The sequence below is a fragment of the Lactuca sativa genome, chromosome 3 (genome assembly GCF_002870075.4).
Source record: "Lactuca sativa cultivar Salinas chromosome 3, Lsat_Salinas_v11, whole genome shotgun sequence".
Taxonomy (NCBI): domain Eukaryota; kingdom Viridiplantae; phylum Streptophyta; class Magnoliopsida; order Asterales; family Asteraceae; genus Lactuca; species Lactuca sativa.
The window spans coordinates 9,368,538-9,391,738 of NC_056625.2; the positions used below are offsets into that span (position 1 = coordinate 9,368,538).

The window sequence follows — 23,201 nt, forward strand, 5'->3', positions numbered from 1 at the left end:
TTGAAACCCTAGACAAAGAGTTTGAGTTCAATTAACGAAATAATGATGTTATTTAATATATTATGACTTGATTCTAATTTAGTATAATGTTATTGAACCTTGTATGTTAAATTTGATTCATGATGATTAGGGTTCATGAGTGAAGAAATAGGACTCATGAAGAAAGAAGACTTAATGAATGAAGTCTTTAAATGTTGGGTTATGATGTATGTAATGATATAATAGGTAAATTAAACTTGATATGAGTGTTTATTGATTGGTATACTTATAGATTCCATTTATGATGAATTAATGATATGGTTTCATAAATGAGAATTAATGTTTATGAGTTGAAATGTGTAATTGATCATGTTAATGAAGTTTTTGAGATAATTATGATTAGGAAATCGAGAGGAAGGATGGAGCAAGGAGGTTCCAAGGTTGGGATATCATCTAAATAAACCATAAGGGACAAGGTGAGTAAGTTTTAACCTCACTATATGTTGACTTCGTGATTGCTGGCATGTTTAGATAGATTTCAAATTTATATTGTTGTATTAATTATGTTGAAAATATATGTTAATTGCAAAAGATAAAGGTTGATATAAAATACGAGTTAAGACTATTAAACCTATGAGGGGTGATTTGATTACTTATGGATGAGAAATTCATTAAGATGACCTTGATATAGTTGAGATGACATTGATTTATATAGATAAACTCTTAATATGAGACATCAATACTAAATGATATTGATGTAAAATATATGAGATTTGTGTATTATACTCATGAAGGGTATATGAGTCCAATTGATGCAAGAGACAATTTTATGATCGGAATTCCTAATATTATATGAAAAGTTACTCACTAAGCCTTAAGTTTATTATTGTAAATTGCTTATTGATTTTAGGTACACACATTACGTATAAGGGAAAGAGCTTAATGGAGTAGCCATAGTGTGTTTCTTTTAATGAACTCCGAGCCTTAGAGAGTTATTTCAGATCGACAAGATTAACCAACCGAAGTAACTAGCGTACTCAAGACAACTAGGATCTGAAGTAACTGGCAGTTACTTATATTTTTTGGGAGATCCCTGTTGTCTTGAGTACGCCAGTTACTTTCTAGTTGTTTGTTATTGGTTTTCTTGCACTGTGACTGCTTGTCTTGGGCCCCAACATACCGTGGTGACCATCTGGACTCTAAGGCTTTAAAGTTTGTATGTGTTTTATTGTAGTTTTTTGTTTATTGATTACTTGTTAATATGACTTGTCCTGTGATTGAAACTCATGTTGGCTCAGGGTCCAAATCTAATCCTGCTGTGAATTTTGATGATCCTTTATATGCTCATCCTCTAATAATATTGTTACTAGTGTCATAAATTTCAAGCCGTTAGGTACTGAAAATTTTAGGATATGGCTGATGGGTTTTGGCCATAAGAACATCCTATGTGCTCATACAAACCCTAATGCTTGGATCTAGGTTTCTCTATTGTACATGCAAGTTATCCAAGACTATAAACCCTAATTCTAGCATACAAGTAATCATATTAACATAAGAATGGGTTTAAGTTATTACCTTGATTGTTATGTAGCAATAACAATCCCAAATCCTTCTTGTATTGACTTTAGAAAGCTTAGAGTCACAAATGTCACTCCTCTAATGGTTCGCAAACACCAAATGCAAGAGGATGAAGAGGAGAGAGGATGGAGGCTACCCAAAACGTGTACTAACCCTAGAAGGAAGCTTGTCCACGTTTTTGGGGCATAAGGGCTCTATATATAGTGAGGTTATTAGGGTTATCTAACAAGGAAACTCTAATTTGGATGCTTAAGCCCTAAGCAACCCATGGACTCCTTTCCTTAAAGGCCTTGGACGATTTCTAATGGGTTTCCCCATAGAATTCGTCCATCCTTATAATATAAGGCAATCCATGGCCCAATTACAATTATCTTATAATTACAATTCCAGTCCCTTAAGTTTAATTAATCTCTTTTAGTCACAAAACTAATTACCAATTAACTATTGACTAATATTAATTAAACAATATGATTTCTCCTTTAATATATTATTCCCATAATATATTAATAAATCATATTTAATCCATTCTCTCCATAATTCATCCTATCAAGTTGCTTTGGTGAAGGCAACCCAAAAGGACCATGCACCATCGGGTCAAGTACATACCAAAATAGTTATGGACTTAGACACTAATCCAACAATGGCGCAGTTCTATGGTTAGAGCTTTAAAAGCTCGTAACAAAGTTGGTTTTATTGATGGAACTGTTCCTAAACCTATTAATGATCCCATTAAAGAGTCTAAATGGGAACGTGTTAATGTTATCACTTGTTCTTGGATTCTTGGATCTATTTCTGAAAATTAGTATGCTAATCATGCCTACTCTACAAGTGCGCATGATTTATAGAATTAATTGTCTGAAACCTATCATAAAATGGATGGTTCTGTTATGTTCAATGTTCATCAAAAGAATAATTCTCTTACTCAGGGTAATCTGTCTTTGTCTGATTATTCTAGCAAATTTGATTCTTATTGGAAAGAATTTGATGGATTAACTAATCAAACTGAGTGTACTTGTGAAGCTACTAATAGTTTTAAAAATCATTCAAAACTTATGAAATAAATGCAGTTTTTGAGTGGCTTAGATGAGACCTATAATCAAGTTAAAAGTAACATTTTATTAATGGAACCACTTCCTTCAATTATAATTGCTTTCTATTTAGTGTCTCGTGAGGAATCTAATAAAACACATAGTTCCAGTTCTAAAACTTCGTCTTCCACTTTTGTTTCTAAACTTGTTGATCAGAAAAAGTCTAAATCTAAAGGTCAAATACCACAGTGTAAAAATTGTGGTATTAAAGGTCACTCTATAGACACATGTTTCAAGATAACAGGATATCCTAAGGACTTTAAAAAAAGGTCTGAAATTAATAGTGAAAAAAAAGTTTTTCTAATAATTCAACTTCTGTTTTACAAACTGAATCCCCTAGGTCTAGAACTAATGATAATAGTAACGATTGTCGTTTGTTGAATAATGAGCAATATGCTAAGTTTCTCAGTCTCATTGGTGAAAATAAGCAAGGCTTGGATGAGACATTTGTCAATGCCAACAAAGCAAGTATTTCATGTAACTCTTTTCTTAATACTAGTTTTCATAAGTGGGTTGTTGACTCTGGAGCTAGTCAACATATGATTAGTTCTGAGTCACATCTTCAAGATTTCGTTGATGTAAAGACAGCAAATGTTCATAAGTTGTGCAAAGACAACAAATGTGAAGTTGTTTTTAATGAACATAACTTTCATATTCAAGATTCACAGACTATGGGGACGGTGGATAGTAGTAATCAATCTGGGGGCTTTATTATCTTGATCCCTATATTTCAAGTAATAACTCATCTATTTCAAAAAAATGTTTGTTGTGTCTTTAAGTTTACTTGGCACAGTAGACTTGGTCATCCTGTTGATCAAGCCTTAAACATACTCAAAAATAAACTTAATTTTAATGATGTTTCCTTACCTCATTGTGAGGTTTGTCGTAAATCTAAGTAGACTAGAGATGTTTTTCATAATGGTCTTCATCTTACTAAGGTTCTTGGTGGGCTTATTCATCTAGACGTGTGGGACCATATCAGACTGAGTGTTTAGGTGGTTTTAGGTTCTTCTTGACTATCATTGATGATTTCACTAGGGCTACTTGGGTTTTTCTCCTTAATCCTAAGGAAGAAGTTTTTCAAAATTATGTTACATTTTTTAACATGTTAAAAAATCAATTTCAAGTTGTTATTAAAACCATCAGGACTGATAATAGAACTGAATTTATATATTTTCGTTTTAAAACATTTAATGATAAAAATTGGATTGTTCATCAGACTTCTTATGTTTACACTCTGGAGTTATGGATAGAAAACACAGGCACATTCTTAATGTTGAAAGATCTCTAATGTTTCAATCAGGAGTTCCATTAAAGTATTGGTGTGATGCTATTCTTACATCAGTGTTTTTGATTTATAGAACTCCTTCTTCTCTTTTGAAAGGCTCGTCTCCTTATGAATTGGTTTATAAAAAGTCTCCTAATTTTGATAATCTTCGTGTTTTTGGTTGTTTTTGTTTTTCAACTAACTTAAAAAATGATGATAATTTTTCTGCAAAGTGTATTTTTATAGGCTACTTTTTATAATGGAAAGGGTATAAAGTTTTAAGCCTTGATTCTAATTCCTTGTTTGTTTCCAGGGATGTTAAATTCTATGAGTCTGTTTTTCCGTTCATAATGCAAAGTCTTGTTTTTGGTAAGGCTGGTGATGATTCTAGTAGGATTGATATGTTTTCCTATGATGAACCTTTACATTTTGAAAACTTTTTTATGATGGTTTTTCTAATAGAACTTAGAGATCGGATCATTAGTTAGATGGTGCTAGTTCACCTTTAAACCTTAATATAACAGGTCCTACAGAAGGAATTACAGATATTAGGTTAGGGTTTGAAGGGTCCAATGTGCCTTTATCTGATGGGTATGGTCCTAGTTTTGATGAATCTTTTGACTCTCGTGTCAGAATTGAGAAAAGTAGTCATTTAAAATCTAAATCTCTTAATACTCAATCTATTAGTCTCACACATACTAGGAGAGAAACTCGTTTTCCATCTAGGTTTAGTGATTATGTTATAAAAGGTAATTATAAATATGGCATTGAAAAAACTCTTAGTTACTCTAATCTGACTTCTGATAATAAGTGTTTTGTTTCCAATCTTGATAAAATTGTTGAACTTCAGTCTTACTATGAGGTTTCCCTTAATCCTGAATGAGTTAAGGCTATGAATCAAGAAATGGAAGCGTTGTATAGGAATAATACATGGATAATAGCCAATTTACCCAAAAATAGAAAGTCTATTGGTTGTTGTTGGATTTACAAAATTAAATATAAGGCCAATAGTGAAATAGAGAGGTATAAAGATCGTCTTGTAACTAAAGGTTATAACCAAAGGGCTGACATTGACTATGAGGAGACTTTTGCTCTTGTAGCCAAAATTGTTACTATTCGTGTGGTTATTACCTTAGTTGTTAACTATGGTCGGAATTTATATCAGCTTGACATAAACAATGTTTTTATATGGTTCTCTTGAAGAGGATGTTTATATGTTTTTACCTCTTGGATATCACAGTAAAAATGACAATAGAGTTTCTAAGTTGTTAAAGTCTTTGTATAGTTTAAAGAGGGCTCCACGTAAGTGGACAAAAAGTTGCGTAATTCTTTAGTTAGCTTTGATTTTAAACAGATTTTTAACGATTACTCTATGCTTGTTAAAGTTTATGGAAAGGTGGTTATAATATTGTTGGTATATGTAGATGATATCATTGTTACTGGAAATTGTGAGTCTGAAATAACCAAAATATAAGTTTTTTTGAAGTCTCAGTTTCTTATAAAAGATTTGGGAAAATTAAAATATTTTTTAGGTATTGAAGTTGTGGATGTTCCAAATGGTATTTGTTTTTCTCAAAGAAAATATTGTTTGGAGTTACTTCATGACTTTGGTATGCTAGGTTGCAAACCTATTAAGACTCCTCTTGAGTCAAATATTGTTTATGATAATAGCAATGGTGTTTTATTGGAGAATATAACTGACTTTCAGAAACTTGTTGGAAAACTTATTTACCTTATGATTACTAGACCAGATATTACATACTCTGTTCAAATCTTAAGCCAGTATATGTATAAACCCATTAAAGCTCATCTGCAAGTAGCAATGAGATTGTTAAGGTATCTTAAACTCAACCCTGGTAAAGGTGTTCGTTATTTGAAGTCTCAATCAGATTCTTTTTTGTTAAAAAACTATTCAGATGCTAATTGGTCTAAGAGACTTTTCTCTAGAAAGTCTATTAGAGGTTATGTGGTTTATTTTGGTGATTCTCCTATCTCTTGGAGAAGCAAGAAGTAGTATACTATATCTCATTCATCCATAGAGGCTGAATATTGGGCTTTGGGTTCATTGTCTTGTGAATTAATTTAGGTTTTAAAAGTTTTATATGATATTTGTTTTAAGAGTCTTGTTCTAGTAAATATTTTTTGTGATAAAGATTATGTCATTAAATTGGCTATGAGTCATATTTTTCATGATAAGACCAAACATTTAAATTGATGTTCATTTCATAAGAGAAAATATTGTAAAAGGAATTGTTAAATTGGTTAAGATTAGTTCTTCTAATCAGGTTGTAGATATATTCATTAAGTCTCTTATGTCTTCACAACATGAGATTCTTAGTGATAAAATGTGTTTGATTGATCCTTTTTCTTCAAAATAATTGTTTTTCAAAATGGTTAGTTTGAGGGGACTGTTAAAATAAATAATATTTTTATAATCAAACTAACATTTTGTTATCATTTATAAATCGGATATATTTTGTAGTGTTTGTGGTTGTAAGGTTGTGCAAGTTTATTTATGAAGTGTTGAGGGGGCTGGATGTATGTATCACGGATTCCTCCGAGTTTACACGCGGATCTAGGATCCGGTGTGACCCGGGTACTTAAGGCTTGGATGACTGATGTTGGGTTCATTATTCACTCGACCAATTTGTTTTCACTCTCATTCTCCTTAGTTTTATTCATATTAGGGTTTGTTCTAGGGTGTGTGACAAGCTTTCCTCTGTTCTTGTAGTTATGTTGGATTAGGTTGAGAGTTTCGTTTTGAGAGTAGTATACGATTATTGTAGTGAGGTTTCTATGTAAATACATGAAAATCACCCGTCTTTTATTCCTCAAATGATATAATAGATGATGATGTTAGGAAATTATGTTTTTACAAGTTTTTACAGTTTTTTCTTTTTTTATGGTTTCTTTTCTTACAATTCATTGCCGGAAAAAGATAGTTGTTTAAAAAAATCACTCTCAATGATTAAACCAAAAAAATATGGTTGGTTAAACAAAAATGAAAAACAAACCGTGGCAGATATTATGAATTTTGCGGTTTTGCCTAACTATAAAATATACATATTTGTAATTTTAAAAAGTTTAAAAAATCCTTATTATACTTTCAAGAAGTTTCAAAAATCCGTGAATTTGAAGAGAAAAAAAGTACATTCATAACCACCAAAAAGTCAGAAGTAAGATGTATTTTATCGGCAATAACCTTTTTTAAATTTAAAGTTACGTTGTTTGAGTCGCAGTCTATAGGGTTGTTCACTATTCGGATAAAACCGAATTATCCGATTGGACTATTTGGTTCGAATATTCGGATTTTTGGATTGATTTTCAACAAAACCAAATTATTATTTTGGATTTCATATTGATTTTGGTTTATAAAATAAGAACCGAATAAACATTTATTATATATCTATTTATAATATATATTTATAGTTATTTATTAATTTTGTAATTTGTTTTTTCAAATAGGTTCAAAACGTTTCATCTGATAAAAACATTAATATGTATTTTCTCTCGAAAGTTTTTTTTCTATAAAATATTTAACTATAATATGTCTTCTCTTTAGTTGTTTAGAAATTTTAAATCACAGCTAAATTATTTGTTTTTGTTTCTTGTGTAAAGTTGGATAATATTATAATTATATATCGTTTTAAAATGTTTCGGTTTTTGAAAACAGAATTATAAAAACCGGTCCAACCGAATTGTAATTGGATCGGATCGGATCGGATTTGAATTTAGTTTGGACAATTCGGATCCATGTGTTGAAAACTGAAATCAATTTGGATTTACTTGATTGAGTCGGATCAAACCGATACATCCAAACGAACACCCTTAACAGTCTATGTGTGGTGTACCTTTTATATTTTTTTTATCGGTAAAAGAATAAAAAGAAACGGTTGAAATGAAGATGAGATAACGATGAAGGTGGATTCAGACAAATTTGACATTTTTACCTTCAATTTGATAAGATAATGATGAAAACTAATATGAATATGAACATGGAGACGTATAAAGCAATTCCTACAGTTTCAGCCTTTAATCTAACATAACAATTTCGACCAATTCATAGGTAGGCGTGCGATGAATAGATTTAGGATATACTTTGATTTTTAACAGGATAAATAGTTGAACTAATATAAAAGCATATCAAACAAAAAATCAAATATGTAGAGCTTGATAAATAAATAAATAAATAAAGTATTATTATTATTATTATTGAAAAAACCATGGATTCTTTTAATTATCTTGAACAACTCAATTATTTGGCAAATGATTAAACGAAGAAAAACGTGGAAAGTTCCATCACCGCTTAGTATAATAAATGCAGAAAGAATGGATAAGATCGAATATCGTTAGGTTTTTGCGCTAGCGCCAAGATAGCCTTGCCTTGCCTAACTGAAAAACAAGGAGTCGTGATACGCCAAACAAACTAGATAATTCATAATAGCGACTACACTATACAACCTTAATTATTAAAGAGACATATACATGTGCCAAGTGGGATATATATAAAATATAAATATAATGGTGAAGTAAAGTTTAGAATTTTTCATTAACCCAAATTTATTACTCCTCCACAACTAATTAAAACATAAAACTTAAAACCATATAATTGCTTTTGATATAGTATATGACTTGCGTCATGTGATTTGATTTGCTTGAAAGTAGAAACCAACCAACGTATTCACAAAACTATTGTTGCAATTAATCCATCTTCAGATTGCCTGCTTTGACCATTTATATATCTCATTATTAAGTAGTTTCCAACTACTCGAAGACATCAGCCATCAGCCTCCTTTTTTGGTGGGCGGCTTCTGGTATCCCCATGGGTTCTGTCTTGCCCAATTCCATTGATCCCTGCACATCTCCTCAATCCCATATTTTGCCCTGCAAACCACAACAAAATATATAACATAATTCATCCAGCGTTACCTTTTACCAAAAATACATTTGCACAATTTAGAGAAAAGACATTACTTCCAATTAAGCTCTTTTGCAGCTTTATCCGTAGAGGCATAAACTTCTGTAGCATCTCCAGCCCTTCTTGGACACAGTTTAATGGGGATTTTCTAAAAATATCAGCAGCAAGCGTATGTCATTTCATAATAATAATTGTACAAATTAATATTCCTTTTCCTAGTCATGTACAAATGTATTTATATATAAAAACCAGAACAACCTTTCCAGATGCTTTCTCAAACGCAGTCACCATTTCAAGCACAGAGGTCCCCCTACCGGTCCCCAGGTTGCAGGCAAAACAACCTAAACAACAATCCACGTGGGTCAGCAAAACAACCTAAATGAAAGAAATATATATAACTAGTGACTCTTTTCTCTCTCACCTATATCCTGTTTTGTGAAAAGCTTTTTAAGTGCTGCAACATGACCATCAGCCAAATCCATCACATGGATGTAATCCCGGATCTGTAAAGATTTAAAAAAAAAAAATCAATGGAATGGACTATAACAAGAATAGATACATACATAGATAGATACATACGGCACTGCCATCCTTTGTGGGGTAATCATGACCATAAACATTCAACTCTGGTAATCTTCCAACAGCTACTTGTTGTATGTAAGGCATCAGATTATTTGGGATCCCAATCGGATCTTCACCGAGTTTCCCACTCTCATGAGCTCCAACAGGATTGAAGTATCTCAGCAGTATTATCTTCCACTCCCCATCTGCATTATGAATATCTCGAGCAATCTCTTCAAGGAACAGCTAACCAACACACATACATATAAACAATCAAATTTCAAACATTTGTATCAATTATATAAACTCTTCATTGGCTACTACTACTACCTTTGTGCGCCCATATGGGTTCATTGCCTTGAGTTCAAATTCCTCGACACATGGAATTTTCTTCGGCTGCCCATAAACAGTTGCAGATGAAGAGAATACCAACTGCCAACATTTAAAATTAGGTGAATATAATATATATTGAATCCAAGATCAGTGTGAAAGACAAGACAGGGTACATACCTTCTTACAATTGTATTTGGCCATGACTTTGTACAGAGTGATGGACCCGATCAAATTATTATCAAAGTAACGGAATGGATGGGCCACGCTTTCACCCACAGCTTTCAGCCCAGCAAAGTGTACCACAGCATCAAACCTATAATTACAACACAATCCATTTACTACTCTTATTAGGAGTTACAGAAACCTTATTATCGCATTCATGTCAAATTTTACATACTTAGCTTGGGAAAACAACTTCTCCAAATCATGCTGATTCCTGATATCACCCTGCAACCAACAATTACCACCAAAATACAATTTACATTCCATTATTTGGTTAATGATAAACACAATAAACATGATCATCAATATTCATGTCTGATTCTATCAGATGTTCATCTCTATTTTACAGATAAAGATTGGTTTACAACCAGAGGCCATACGCAACAAAATTGCATGTTTATATATTATAAATTAGATTAACACTTTCTTGAAACTGGTGATTAAGACCTAATGTGTACCGACTCCTGTAATATGTTTTACTGATCGGATGTTTCCAGATACTAGTAAAAACGTATGAATTCAGACATTACTAGCAAACAGTTGCAATCGCAATCGGTAGAATCCTTGAATACAAATGGTTGCAGCTTTTAGGGTAAACCCTACTGACCCGTTCCAATTACCAATAAAACATAAAATTCATACACAGTTAAAACTAAACTCACGATCATAAGGTGAATCACGCAGAATTACATGCTTGCGGCTTCAAACTTTTAAAGCAACAAATAACTCCTTTATTTAATTTGATTTTTAAGAATGTTTATAATCCTCACATGTATTCCAAGAGTTCATCACCATAAATAAATCCGTAAACCTACGTAACTAGAAAAAATCAATTCGAGTCTTAATGTAGTTTCGCTTTCGGTCTTAAAATCCTGATAGTTCTGACATTTTCGTTAACGACACACAGTCAGTCGAAAAAAAATCACGAACAAGTGGAGAATATTTACCAAATGAAATTGAAGATTACGTGAGAGCTCCGGACCGACTAATTCTCTGACTCTATGAACTGCTTCTTCGACGGAATTATCAAGATTGTCGATGATCGTAACCTTGAATCCTTGATTAAGAAGTTGCACAACAGTGTGAGTGCCTATGAAACCAGCACCACCGGTGACTAAAATCGATGAATCCATCGCAGAGATGGAAGAAAATCGCAAAGAGGGTTTATAAAAATAGAGTTCAGAGGAAACTGGAGAGAGAGAGAGAGAGAGAGAGAGAGAGAGAGAGAGAGAGAGAGAGAGAGAGAAGAAGGCGGTTTGTTTTTGGGATAAGCGCGGAGAATATGTATATATATCCGCAGAGAGTGAGAGTGATCAAAAGAGAAATTGTAAGTTTTATAAAATATTCATCGAGTTTGTGATAAAAAAAAAATTAAAAATTAAAAGGTTTTATGATAACATGTTGATAGAATGTTGCTAGACTTTGCCATATCATCACAAGTTAGTTACAGTCGATTATCACTTTTACAACTTAACGGACCCGTTAAAAAAATTATTTATAAATTTATCTATTCATCGGTTAAGGGTTCTTTCTATCGCATTTGTTTGTCTCTTTATTCACTTAATTATTAAAATTTCACTTATAAATTCATATTTTGTTAATTTTTCTAAGGATGTGTTCGACACAAGCGTTTCAGAGCTTCTACCTTTTAACATTTGACAAAACGCTCCGTTTTAAACAGAAAGTGTCGTTCGGCGCTACAAGCTTCTAGCGTTTAGTTTAAACAAAACGCTTCAAATCCAAATGCAACTTCATGTAGCATTTAACAAAACGCTACAAGCAACAAGCTATCCGCTACAAGTTATCCGCTATCAACTAATTTTGCCGAACATACCCTAAATAATGTGCACAAAGATGAACTAGCAATTACAGTTACTATTTACATCATTAACTACTTAAAAAAAACTTAGATATCTCACACTGTAGGGGTAGACACCATATTGTTGAAAACACACCAAAAGACATCATAAATGATCGAGATAAGGATTTTACGTTTCTTGGGGCAGTGTCCCCAATTAGCAGCAAAATTCACCATATTGTCCACATCATGAAAGCCTGGAGGGAGAATGTTACACCAACGAAAAATTCAACAAAAAACCTCTTGAGTAAACGGGCAGACAAGGATATGGTATGTCAAGTTCGTCCCATCTGAACATAAATGACAAGCCGTGGTGGGGAGGCTAACACCCCTTCGAGAGAGCGCAAGGGCAATAGGAATTCGATCTATACATGCCCTCCACACAAAGCTGCAAATCTTTAGTGAGACTAATCTAGTCCAAATCATGGGATTGGGAACACTTGAAGTAACCTGTGATTCGATGAGGCGCTGAAGATCTCAGACATAAAAGATACCATCAGACGAGAGATCGGAAGACCAGGAATCTTTGGAACTGTAGAGATTAAGATTATTAACCAAAGTATTTAACTGGATCAGCTCAAACAACTCAGGGGGTGGAATGAGATTTAGTACAGACCCATTTGGCACCTTGACTACAAACACGCTCGGAAATAGTGCATGATTTCTTTTCTTATCGATAGCACAAAGGAGAGGGAGTCGGGAAGCAAGACATCTATCCCCAAGCCAGTCATCAAGCCAGAAAAGAACGTCTGATACGGACCCAACTTTACAAGTGATGATTTTACAAAAATCAATATCGATAATTTGGAGGTTTTCAATGATCTTGGTCGTATTTTGCCAAACTCCAGGAAACGTCTTTTTGGCTAAATTATTTAACGGTTTCCTAGACAGGTTGTGCATGCCAATTATCACATGACACCACAAGGTCGAGTTGTCCGTCTTTAGCCTTAATAGCCATTTGGAAAGCAAAGAGATATTGAGACTTTTTAAAGATCCAACTCCTAATCCCCCTTCTTCTTTAGGTGTGAGAACGATCTTCCATGCAACCCAGTTAATCTTGCTTTTCTCGTCGCTATCGCCCCAATGGAAATGACGACATGCTCTTTCCAAAGACTCAATCCTTGAACACGGTGCCTTAAATAATGAAAAGTAGTATAACATAAGGCTCCCAAGCACCGATTTAATTAGCGTAAGTCTGCCACCAAAAGATAAAGTCTTCAATTTCCAGTTGGAAAGTTTAGCTTGAACCTTCTTAATTATAAACCTCCAGTTGCGCTTAAGATTCATATTTTCCCCGACGAGAACTCCTAAGTTAGTGAGAGGTAAATCAGCAGCTCCACATCCGAGAACCTGAGCACATCTGTTGACATCGATGCTAGAGACTCCAATACCAAAAACCTTTGATTTGTGAAAGTTTATGTCACACCCCCAAACCAAGGATGGTGGAAACGTCCGGGGGTGGACGACTTCATGTATAGTATCACAACAACGAGTATAATAGTGTTCAAAGTAAATACAACCTTTATAAATATAATCGAGAAAGTTACATGATTTCACAAGTTACATGTTTCAAAATCGATTACAAAATAATGACAAAATGTTTTAATTAACGTCAAAGCGTTCCATCCTCAAAAGCTGGTAGTCACCGATTTCTAATGATTAAATGAGAATACAAGTAAATTTTGAAAGAGTGTCAACAATAAAGTTGGTGAGTTCATAAGCTTTTGAATGAAGAGTGGAAATATGTTATTAGTAAATGTAGTGTTTGTTCAAATAAATCAAATATTTTCCTTATAAAATGATTTGTAGTCTTAATACCCAAAGACTGAATGTACAAGTATTTTACCATACTTATAATAGTGTATGCAGTTTTATAAAATAAAATCCCTTTTTAAATATGGAAATTCCCATAAACTATATGTGTCGTTATCTCCCTATGTGAGTCGTTATAAGAATACTATGACTTAGTAGACCTGCTATGACATTCTTCAGGCGTCGAAATGTTATGACATTTGTCACCCCTAACCTGCCGGTCGAGCTGTTGCAAGCAGCTTGGGTGTGGGTTGTCAATCCCAATATAGATCTATATACAACTATCACGCTCTCCCTACAAGATACTCTGGTTATAACTTACCAGAATTTTAACCTGTACTCTAAGACTACAATGAAGTATTGTCTCACAATTTACGTTAACGAGTTTACGTGTAGAATGAATGAAAAACCTTTTTTGTAGTGTAACTGAACCATTTTTTTGTAGTGTGTTTGTAGTGTAAGGAACCATAAATTATACCTATTATAGTTTATTATACATGGTTGTAGTAATTGAAAACCTTTTTTGTGGAATAAACAGAGTACTTTTCATAATGAGTTTGTAGTGTGTAAGTACCATAAACTACACCTATTATAGTTTATTACATATGTTTATAGTAAATGGAAATCTTACCATGAATGACTATTTCTGTTTGTGACATTAAACTAACAAGAAATACATTCAACACATAGAATTTTTATTGCTTTACACTTTGCTCAACATGTTACAAAGTGTTAATAAATGGAAGGCTGTTTAACTAGTTTTAATAGTTTTCTGTATTGTTTTTGGAAAATCAAAGAAAAATCATACGAAGTTGAAATCTGATTCTGTAAACTCTGAGAGTTTAGAAAATGTGTCTAGTTTGTTCATAATTTTTATTATTATTTTTAGTGATCTCTAACTTGCGTGAAAATGTTCATATTCATAGACTGGTCCGAATTCGTTTCTGAAATGATAGGCAGTTTTGTAAAAATCGCTATAAATTGTAGAAAAATCGTATGGAGATGTGCAAGTAGTCATTAGAAATGTATAAACCTGAACTACTTGAATATTAAGCAGTTTTGAAAGATATTAAGTTTAAGATGGTCAAAACAGTCCGTGAATAGAACTCATCTTTTCTGTGAAAAGCTGAAGTATGAGTTTGAGTTATGTTAAGGTGATTTAACTTGTATTCCCCCTCCACCCTAAAACTTGAAGAAAACATGAAAATGTATGGGTATGAACTCACCTTGAGTGATTCCCTGAGATGGATGTTGGAGAGAAGAGGTTTCCAAGTCAAGAACACTTGGAGAAAGCTTGAGGATTTGAAGATCCTAAGAACAAATATGACGATATTTGTATAAGAAATCCATGATTTGAATGAAGGAGTGTAGAATATTCAAGAGTGGGAATGAAAAAAACTTACCAAGAATGAAATAAAAGCCAAATGCTTCCTAGAGAATCTCGAGTTCCAGAGAGTGAGAAGAGTGGGAGGGAGAAAAAGTGTATTTTTGGTGGATGTGTTTGGGATTTTATAGGTGAGGATTGGAGATTCAATGAGTGGATTTAGGCAAGTAAATCTGATGGAATGTTGGGAGAAAGATATGGATTTGACTAGGTAAGGTGTGAGTAGTGACATAAAGCAAGAATAGTGACTTGAAGTTGTCATAATTTGATGGGAAAAGTCAACCATTCTTAGATAGTGTCTTGTACAAGAAATCTTATATATAATAAAAATTTCCCCAAAATATGATTAAAATATGAATCTATGGGGTCTCATATGTCAAAATATGAGTTTGGGTGAAAATCCTCAGTCAAAATCATCAAAAATGGGCTTAAAACGCGAAAGTGGTCGAAAACCGGGAAAGAAGTAGCAAACCTGTGAGGGTTCGGTCCATGAAGCTTAGAACCGAAGGTAGGTTCAGTCCGAGAAGCTCACAGGCGAAGGTGTTATGTGGGAAGCGAAGGCGAAATGAACTGAAAGCAGGCAAAGCTTCGGTTCGAAGGGGCTTGATCCAAACCGAAGTGACTAATCCGAACCAAAAGTGGGATGAACCGAAAGTAGATTTCGGGCCAAAGGGTGTGTTCGGTCTTTAAGGGAAGTTCGGTTCTTAAGTAGCTTCGGTCCTAAAAGGTTCGGCTCTAGGAGGTTCGGTTCTAACAGGTTCGGCTCTAAGAGGGTTCGGCCCTATATGGCTGTTTTTCGAATAATCTTCCTGTTTTGAGTGGTTTTCGACTAAGTTAAGGGTCGGGATGCCCTGAGTGTTCATGAAAAGTTGAAAGAGATTTTGAGAGAGATTTGGGAGAGATTTAGGAGAGAGTGAGATATAGCGAGAGAGATTGAGAGAGACTTTGTTTGTGACTTTTGTTAGTGTTTAGCCTCTTAATGCAAGGTTTGTAAACCCCGTTAGGCCTCGTTATGAATGTTATACACCCCTGAAGGGTATGTAATAATGTTTTATCGAGTAGTTCCATCACTTACCATGATTAGGGTTTAGATTTTTTGAACACGTGCAAACTCTAAGTGATACTTTGCATTAAGATAATGTGTTATACAATAGTGAACATAATGTAAACCCTAATATATAAGGGTTAATTGAGTTGAATGGTTTGACTTGTTGACTTTATTTGACTTTGACTTGACCAGAAAGTGAAGGTTGTCACAGTTTACCTTAAGGCCTGAGGCTACATGAAAATAGTTAAGAATACGGGTCAGGTTAGAGAAATTCAAGCTCTTCCATTCACCAACGAAAATCACATCATCTGCATAAAAAAGATGAGAGATTGATGACCTATTATTGGGAATTTTCACACCAGTATAAACTGAGTTTTGGACAGCAGATACCATGGCCACATTTAGCCCCTCCATGGCGATAATGAAGAGGAAAGGGGACAACCCCTGTCTCACACCATTTGTGATTTTAAAATCATTTGTTGGGGATCCGTTTATAAGGATAGATGCTCTGGAAGATGCCAAACAGCCACGTATCCAAAATCACCAACAGTTACCAAAGCCCATTTGACCCATAACCGAGTCCAAGTAATTCCAGTTAGTGGAATTGAAGGCCTTGTCAAAATCGACCTTGAAAAGAAAAGTCTTTTGTTTAGATTTTTTAGCCCATCCACACATTTCATTGATAATCATCGGGCCATCAAGAATGTTGTGATTTTCTATTAAACCGGTTTGAACCTCTCCAATGACCAATCCAGTAACCTTTTTTAATCGAGTAACGAGGGCTTTTGCTATAATTTTATACAGACATCCAATGGGGCTAATATGACGAAAGTCATTTAGAGTGAAAGGATCGCCAATCTTCGGGATAAGAGTAATAAAGGACGAATTGCACCCCCTAGCAAGTTGACCACTAGCCTCAAAAAATTTAACAAACTTCATGATATCGAACTTCATTATGATCTAGTATCTCTTAAAAAAATTGAAAGTAAATATGTCAGGCCCGGGGGCCTAAGTGCTCCCGCAGTTCCAAATTGCGTCTTTAATTTCCTCAATAGAAAAATCTCCCTCCATAAAAATGTTGTCTGTAGGATCAAGTTTCTTAAAATTTAGGTTGGAGAAAGTGGGTTTGATGGTGTGGGTTTCACGAAACTTGTCCCCAAAAAATCTCCAAGTTTCTAGTTTAATAGCTTCGACCTCCGTTATTCAAGTCCCATTAACCATGAGCCCGTGGATATTACATTTCATGTTCTTAATTTTAAGGGAGTTGTAAAAGAACCTTGAGTTTTCTTCGTCATCAGTGAGCCATCTTATTTTAGATTTTTGTTGTAGATCGAGATTCTCCAGTTTCTCTATCTCAAGGACCCTCTGATTCTGTCTCTTCTTTCTTTCCTCTCTTTCTCAGCGAGGAGTCTTTCTTCATCAACCGCATCAATCTCACATAATCTACCTTTCAGGTCCAATAAAATTTTATTTTCAAATTAAAAATCAATCCTTCTCCAATCTTTTATGGCATTCTTGACCACTTTAAGTTTTCCACATAAATATCTATAGTCGAGCTAGCCATCACACTTATCACATTTATATTATTTAAATGTGATAAAGTGTCATGACCTTAAATAACAATATTTATATATTTATTACAAACTAATTTAATATTGCAATAAGAAGTTTTATTAATTTACGAAGTTGATGAATTTTATATATTATTATTTATATGAGTGGAAAAATAATAGAAACAAAAGATAAACATATAATTAATTTATCATTTATATATTAACAATGGAGTTTGTACAACTAGGAGCAAAATTTCGCTTTCAATGGTTCGTTAAGCCGTATACGCCATATCACTTTCCAATCATAAGCATCAAATCATTAAATCTTATGCAATAATACGTATCCTAAAAGATAATAATTTAGTCACGTATAATTTGCAAAGCACTACTCTTAGTGGTTAACAAAAGCAATGTTAGATTATTAAGAAATTAAATATCATTCTATATTTTCTTCTTATTCATATTAAATAATGACATATATCATATTTTGATAAAATTAATTATATTTTTGAATCTTCATTTCAATAGGTAAGAAGATAATTAGAAAGAAAATTAAAAGGTATTTAATTTCTCAAAATTATTAGGTTGTGACCTTTTATCTTTATTTGATAATTTATCATAAAATTTATTTCCTTTTATTTGTTGAGTAAAATTATCACCTCAATTTTCATAATTTTTTATTTTTTAAATGCAATAAATTATAATTATTTTTCATGCAGCTTGATGGCTTATAAAGATTACGATGGTTTAATTAGTTTCGAATTCAAAAAATACAAAAATTCTAATGTAACGCCCCGACTCTCAAGTATTAATTTTACAATTTTATTTTTTCATATTGAAAGGTCTACTCAACAAGTTGGATGTCCTGACTCGTCGAGTAGGAACGCTTTTTGCTACGTGTCTAAGTGACCAACTCGACGAGTCGGAGGACACGACTCGACGAGTTGGAGTTGAAGGATGAAACCTTAATTTTTAGGATTTTGCACCTTATTTAAAGGATCCTTTGTCTCCTTAGCCTTCCCTTACAGCCCCTTATGAGTCCAGAAACCCTAATTCGTGTGTGTGCTCCATTCTTGTGTGATTTTCAAGCTTGGAATATGATTTGCAAGAAGACTTGAAGTATAAGAGGAGTAGTGCAAGAGGAGCTAGTGGATCTGACTCTTTTGTTTCCTGGCATCAGTTTGAAAGTAACAAGGAGCTAGTGGATCTGACTCATTTAGTCACTTAACTTTTGTTTTCGTCACATTTAGTCACCTAACTTTTAAAATTATGCTCATTTAGTCACTAAACTTTTAAAAAAATTTAAAAGTTTAATGACTAAATGAGCACAATTTTAAAAGTTAGATGACTAAATGAACATAATTCTAAAAGTTAAGTGATCAAACCAAAAGTTAAGTGATTAAATTAGCCCAAAGCCAAAAGTTTATGACTTTTTAAAACTTAAAAATAGTTAAGTGACCAAATAAGCACAAAACCAAAAGTTAAGTGATCAAAATGACCTAAACCCTTTAAAAAAATAGTAAATTGCATTTTTAGTCTAATTTTTTTATTTTTGACATCTATAGATCTTATGGCTTTCAAATCTTGCATGGTTTAGTGTCATGAGTATAACTTTTACTTTCACTTATTGTTATTAACATGTTGAACTTACACTAATATCTTAAGTAGCCCAAGATGTTGAACTTACACACACACACACAGAGAGAGAGAGAGAGAGAGAGAGAGAGAGAGAGAGAGAGAGAGAGAGAGAGAGAGAGAGAGAGAGAGAGAGAGAGAGAGAGAGAGAGAGAGAGAGAGAGAGAGAGAGAGAGAGAGAGAGAGAGACGGTAATTAATTTGGTTTGAAAGCAATGTCGTCATTTCATTCGAGCTTTACGGGGCATCTTAGAGGGTTATAGCCATAAAGACCATGCATGTAAAATTTGAAAACCACAGGGATGAGCCATGTAAAAAACCAAAAAATTAGACTAAAACTACAAATAGATATAAAACACAGGGACTAAAGTTATAATTTACTCTAAAATAAGCAATACTTGATGTATAAAAGTTCCGTACTTCCATATCATAGTAGTCATCTATCTATAAGTCCAAAACAAACTCTCATTCTCCCATAACAATGAACAACATTCATTATCAGTTTTACACACAATCATGTTACTTATGACATGTATTTCACATATCAGAAGTTGTACCTCGCATTAAATCGACCATTTCCTAAAAAACATTATCTTCAACAAAACCAACTCCCTTATTGATATCATATAGTCCAAAACAAAACTATCTTCTAGGCATAAAAAAAAAAAAAAAAAAAAGTATTCACATAAGAAGTATGGTGCCATTCTTAAGTTGTGATATAGAAATCAGGCAAAACGAGCAGTTTTCTCACCTGAAACTTCCATTGCACCACCATCAAAAAGATATATCCTCCTATATTATATATCACAATTGTCTTGAAACCATTATTATGTCTGCGTCCACACAAAAAGAAAAGGAAACAATTTGAGTAATGAATCATTAAAACACAGAAAAAAAAAAGATTCAAAATGAAGAAGAAAATCATAAAGAGGAACTCACTAATTAAACTAAATCAAGGAGTGAGCATGACGTTGGGTTTTGATGATGGAGTAACCGAACCGGGGGTGCGACATCTAACCATGGTTGGGTCCCATTCCGAATCAAACATATAATCCAGACGCCTTCCTAACGATGGTTGAGATCGATGAAGCCAAGATTCCGAACCCCGATTTGTGTTTCCCGATTCAATAGTCTCCACATTTTTGCTGAAATCATAACTAGATGTTGCACTAACGGATTTTCTTGGAGTTCTCTTCCTTATAATTGAAGGAGTGTTCTTATAACTCATTGCCGAATTCCTCAAAATAGATTCTGGACTACTAACAGAGATGCTTAATGCAAGATCAGGAGGAGTCGAGCAAGAAAAATGGTTGTTTTCTAAAGAAATCGCTAAGTTCTTCAGCTGTGGTGGCTGGTAACACAAGGACCCATAAGAAGGTGTTCCACAAACTAATTTTTGAGATTTCCCTTCGCTGAATCCAAAAGTTGAAAGACTTAGAAATGAATTATCGGGCGAATTCCCAAATTTCAAATCTTTAACACTATCTGATTTTGACCTCTTAGGCGTTTCTGACGTTGTAAGAGAACTATCAGATGGTTCAACCTTACGGATTTTTGTATATCTAGAAAACCCCAAATTATCATCATCCGTAATAACAGATTTAGGGTTTCCAAGAGCCAGATTTGTTGAACATGTATTCGGAACATTTCTCTTTCTAAGCTCAGGGGATGCTGTTCTAGTAGGAAAAACAGGAGGGATGTTTAGATCCAATCTCCTCTTCGAGCTATTCCAGTGGTTTTTAATCGCATTATCAGTCCTGTAATTCCCCAAAATGATAAAACACACGAAAAAGAACAAAATTAAGAAAGGAGTGATTTTTATTTTTATTTTTATTGTTACCTTCCTGGAAGAAATCTTGCAATTTCTGCCCATTTGTTCCCGTATATGTGGTGGTAGTATGCGAGAGATGATTCTTCTTCTTCTGTCCATGCATCTTTCTTTATTGCTGGATCTAAATGGTTGTGCCATCTGAAAAACAATACAATGTATTTCAAATTTATTTAAAAATAAAATCACATGAAAAGTTGAAAACTTTATAAAAAAAGAGTGTCTTAAATCTTAATCACTACCTCTCACGACACTGCTTGCCAATTCGACCAGCTAAATGTTTTGCAATTAGTGACCATTTCTTACAGCCATGTTTTCCAACCAACTCCTTAATACGATCATCCTCCTGAATACAAATTTGAAAAGTAAACTAAATAAGTAACTAATGAACTATTTCATAACACAACATAGTGGAGTAAATAATGTAAGCCCAAATTTACCTCTTTGGTCCAAGGTCCTTTAACAAGATCAGGGTTAAGAACTTTTTGCCAACGATGCAAGCACTGAACGTCTGATCTTCCTGGAATAGATTCGGCTTCACAAGACAATGAAAAAAAAAAACAACAGAAATTTAGAATGTAATATATGAAGCAAAGTGACAGAATGACTGCAAAAAGCACACCTATTTTCTTCCAGTTTCTCCCATTATACTTCTTCACTACTTCAGTCAACATAGTGTCCTATAATGCAAAACACAGAAAGAAAATTTGATAGAATTTAAGAAGCTTTTCCAACATAAATCTTCTAGTAGTGAATGATCTACAGTTTCATATGGAAACTTAATTAAAGAAAGAAAGAAAGAATGTGTTTTGAATACAAGCGAGAAGACCAACAAACCTCTTCATCTGTCCAGCCTGCTTGTGATGAACGTTTAGTTTGACCACCGCTTCTATAAGCACAAAGTTTATCAGTAATTAATGACATCAATATAACATTAATACACAATAAATGAAACTGAAGAAGCTTACAAACGACTGCAGTGAGATCGTGGTGTGTTAGCATCACAGCTACTATCAGAAATTGATGAACACGAAGTGAATCCGACCTCTTTTGAAAAATCAAATGTATGCAGTTCCTCCTTTCCTCCAGCCATCACATATATCTATCCGATTGATTGAGAAACGATTACCTATAATCGATTAAAAAATCAATGATAACCTAAGTCCACCATAAAAAGACGAGTCACCAGATAACAAAATTAAAGAACCATATAGATGCATATAGGTCAACATTTATCGAAATCCAACAGCGAAAAAAGATTAAAGCTATTCCGACATCAATAAAGCATGCATTTTTCTCATATTCATCGATGACCAAAGGGGAAAATCTTGAAACTTGATCTCTAAATCAGTTGAAGCAATTAATTTCTGAATCTCTCACGAAAACTACCAAATCCATACCCTACATTAAGTAGCCCTACCGCAAGCAGCACCGACAACCTTTAACTAATCTACATTGCAATCGAGTGATCAAAAAAGCAAATCAAAATTAAGTTTCACACAAACTGAAACTTACTTCGAGACTATTTCACTGCTCAAAAGATCCACCCGTTGTCAATCAATGATATACACATCTATATATAAAGAGTGACTGAGAGAGAGAGAGAGTAGCTAACCTAAGCTTTGTAACCGTCAAATTAATGGCAAAATGACAAAGAAAGAGAAAAAGTTTGCGGAAACAGATACGAGGGTATCTGTAGAGTAAATCGCCATTGAAAGAGGTTTGAAAAAAATAACAAACCTTTGCTAGGGCTTTAGCGGAGATTTAGGGGCGGCCTATGGAGAGAGAAGAGAGTTTGGATTTGAGAGAGATTCAGATCACGACGGAGTAGCGGGAAAATGAGAATGTGCAATTTTAGAGAGAGGGGGAGCATATAAAGCGTTCAAATTTTGGGGCTTTTAAGCGTACGTTAGAAGATCAAGGTGGGGCCTCTTAATATTTTTTTATTTTTTCATAATTTGGTTTTCATTTATGGAAATATTCTTGTATAAATGCTAACTAGCAAGTGTTGTGACATATTGACATAATTTATTGTAATTTTTCGTAATTTTGAATTTTATGTTACCAATAAATATATTAGTTATGTTAGTATTAATTATAGACTTACGTCAACTACGTGATGAGTAAAGTATTATAAT

The 23,201-nt window shown here is 33.6% G+C and overlaps 2 protein-coding genes across 6 annotated transcripts; both read right to left on the bottom strand.

The window, feature by feature from the left end:
* Positions 1–8,398: 8,398 nt before the first annotated feature.
* LOC111920804 (bifunctional UDP-glucose 4-epimerase and UDP-xylose 4-epimerase 3) lies at positions 8,399–11,195 on the bottom strand. Of its 2 annotated transcripts, none has more exons than XM_023916371.3 (9): positions 10,894–11,195; positions 10,122–10,171; positions 9,902–10,037; positions 9,722–9,823; positions 9,410–9,637; positions 9,252–9,333; positions 9,089–9,171; positions 8,887–8,978; positions 8,399–8,796 (listed from the first exon to the last, which is right to left on the bottom strand). In XM_023916371.3, exons 1-9 carry the CDS (start codon positions 11,077–11,079, stop codon positions 8,697–8,699), a joined length of 1,059 nt encoding a protein of 352 aa, XP_023772139.1. In that variant the 5' UTR covers positions 11,080–11,195; the 3' UTR covers positions 8,399–8,696. The 2 variants fall into 2 exon arrangements, with proteins under 2 accessions (XP_023772139.1, XP_023772138.1); XM_023916370.2 differs by having other exon boundaries at positions 9,902–10,062; positions 10,894–11,033.
* Positions 11,196–19,428: 8,233 nt separating this feature from the next.
* On the bottom strand, positions 19,429–22,921 carry LOC111920805 (transcription factor MYB3R-5). 4 transcript variants are annotated; one of them, XM_042899945.2, is made up of 9 exons: positions 22,679–22,912; positions 22,032–22,192; positions 21,901–21,949; positions 21,686–21,743; positions 21,504–21,598; positions 21,306–21,409; positions 21,076–21,204; positions 20,175–20,992; positions 19,429–20,068 (listed from the first exon to the last, which is right to left on the bottom strand). In XM_042899945.2, exons 2-8 carry the CDS (start codon positions 22,154–22,156, stop codon positions 20,188–20,190), a joined length of 1,365 nt encoding a protein of 454 aa, XP_042755879.1. In that variant the 5' UTR covers positions 22,157–22,192; positions 22,679–22,912; the 3' UTR covers positions 19,429–20,068; positions 20,175–20,187. The 4 variants fall into 4 exon arrangements, with proteins under 4 accessions (XP_042755879.1, XP_023772141.1, XP_023772140.1 ...); XM_023916373.3 differs by having other exon boundaries at positions 19,431–20,068; positions 21,901–21,952; positions 22,804–22,921; XM_023916372.3 differs by having other exon boundaries at positions 19,431–20,068; positions 21,901–21,952; positions 22,679–22,911.
* Positions 22,922–23,201: the final 280 nt, after the last annotated feature.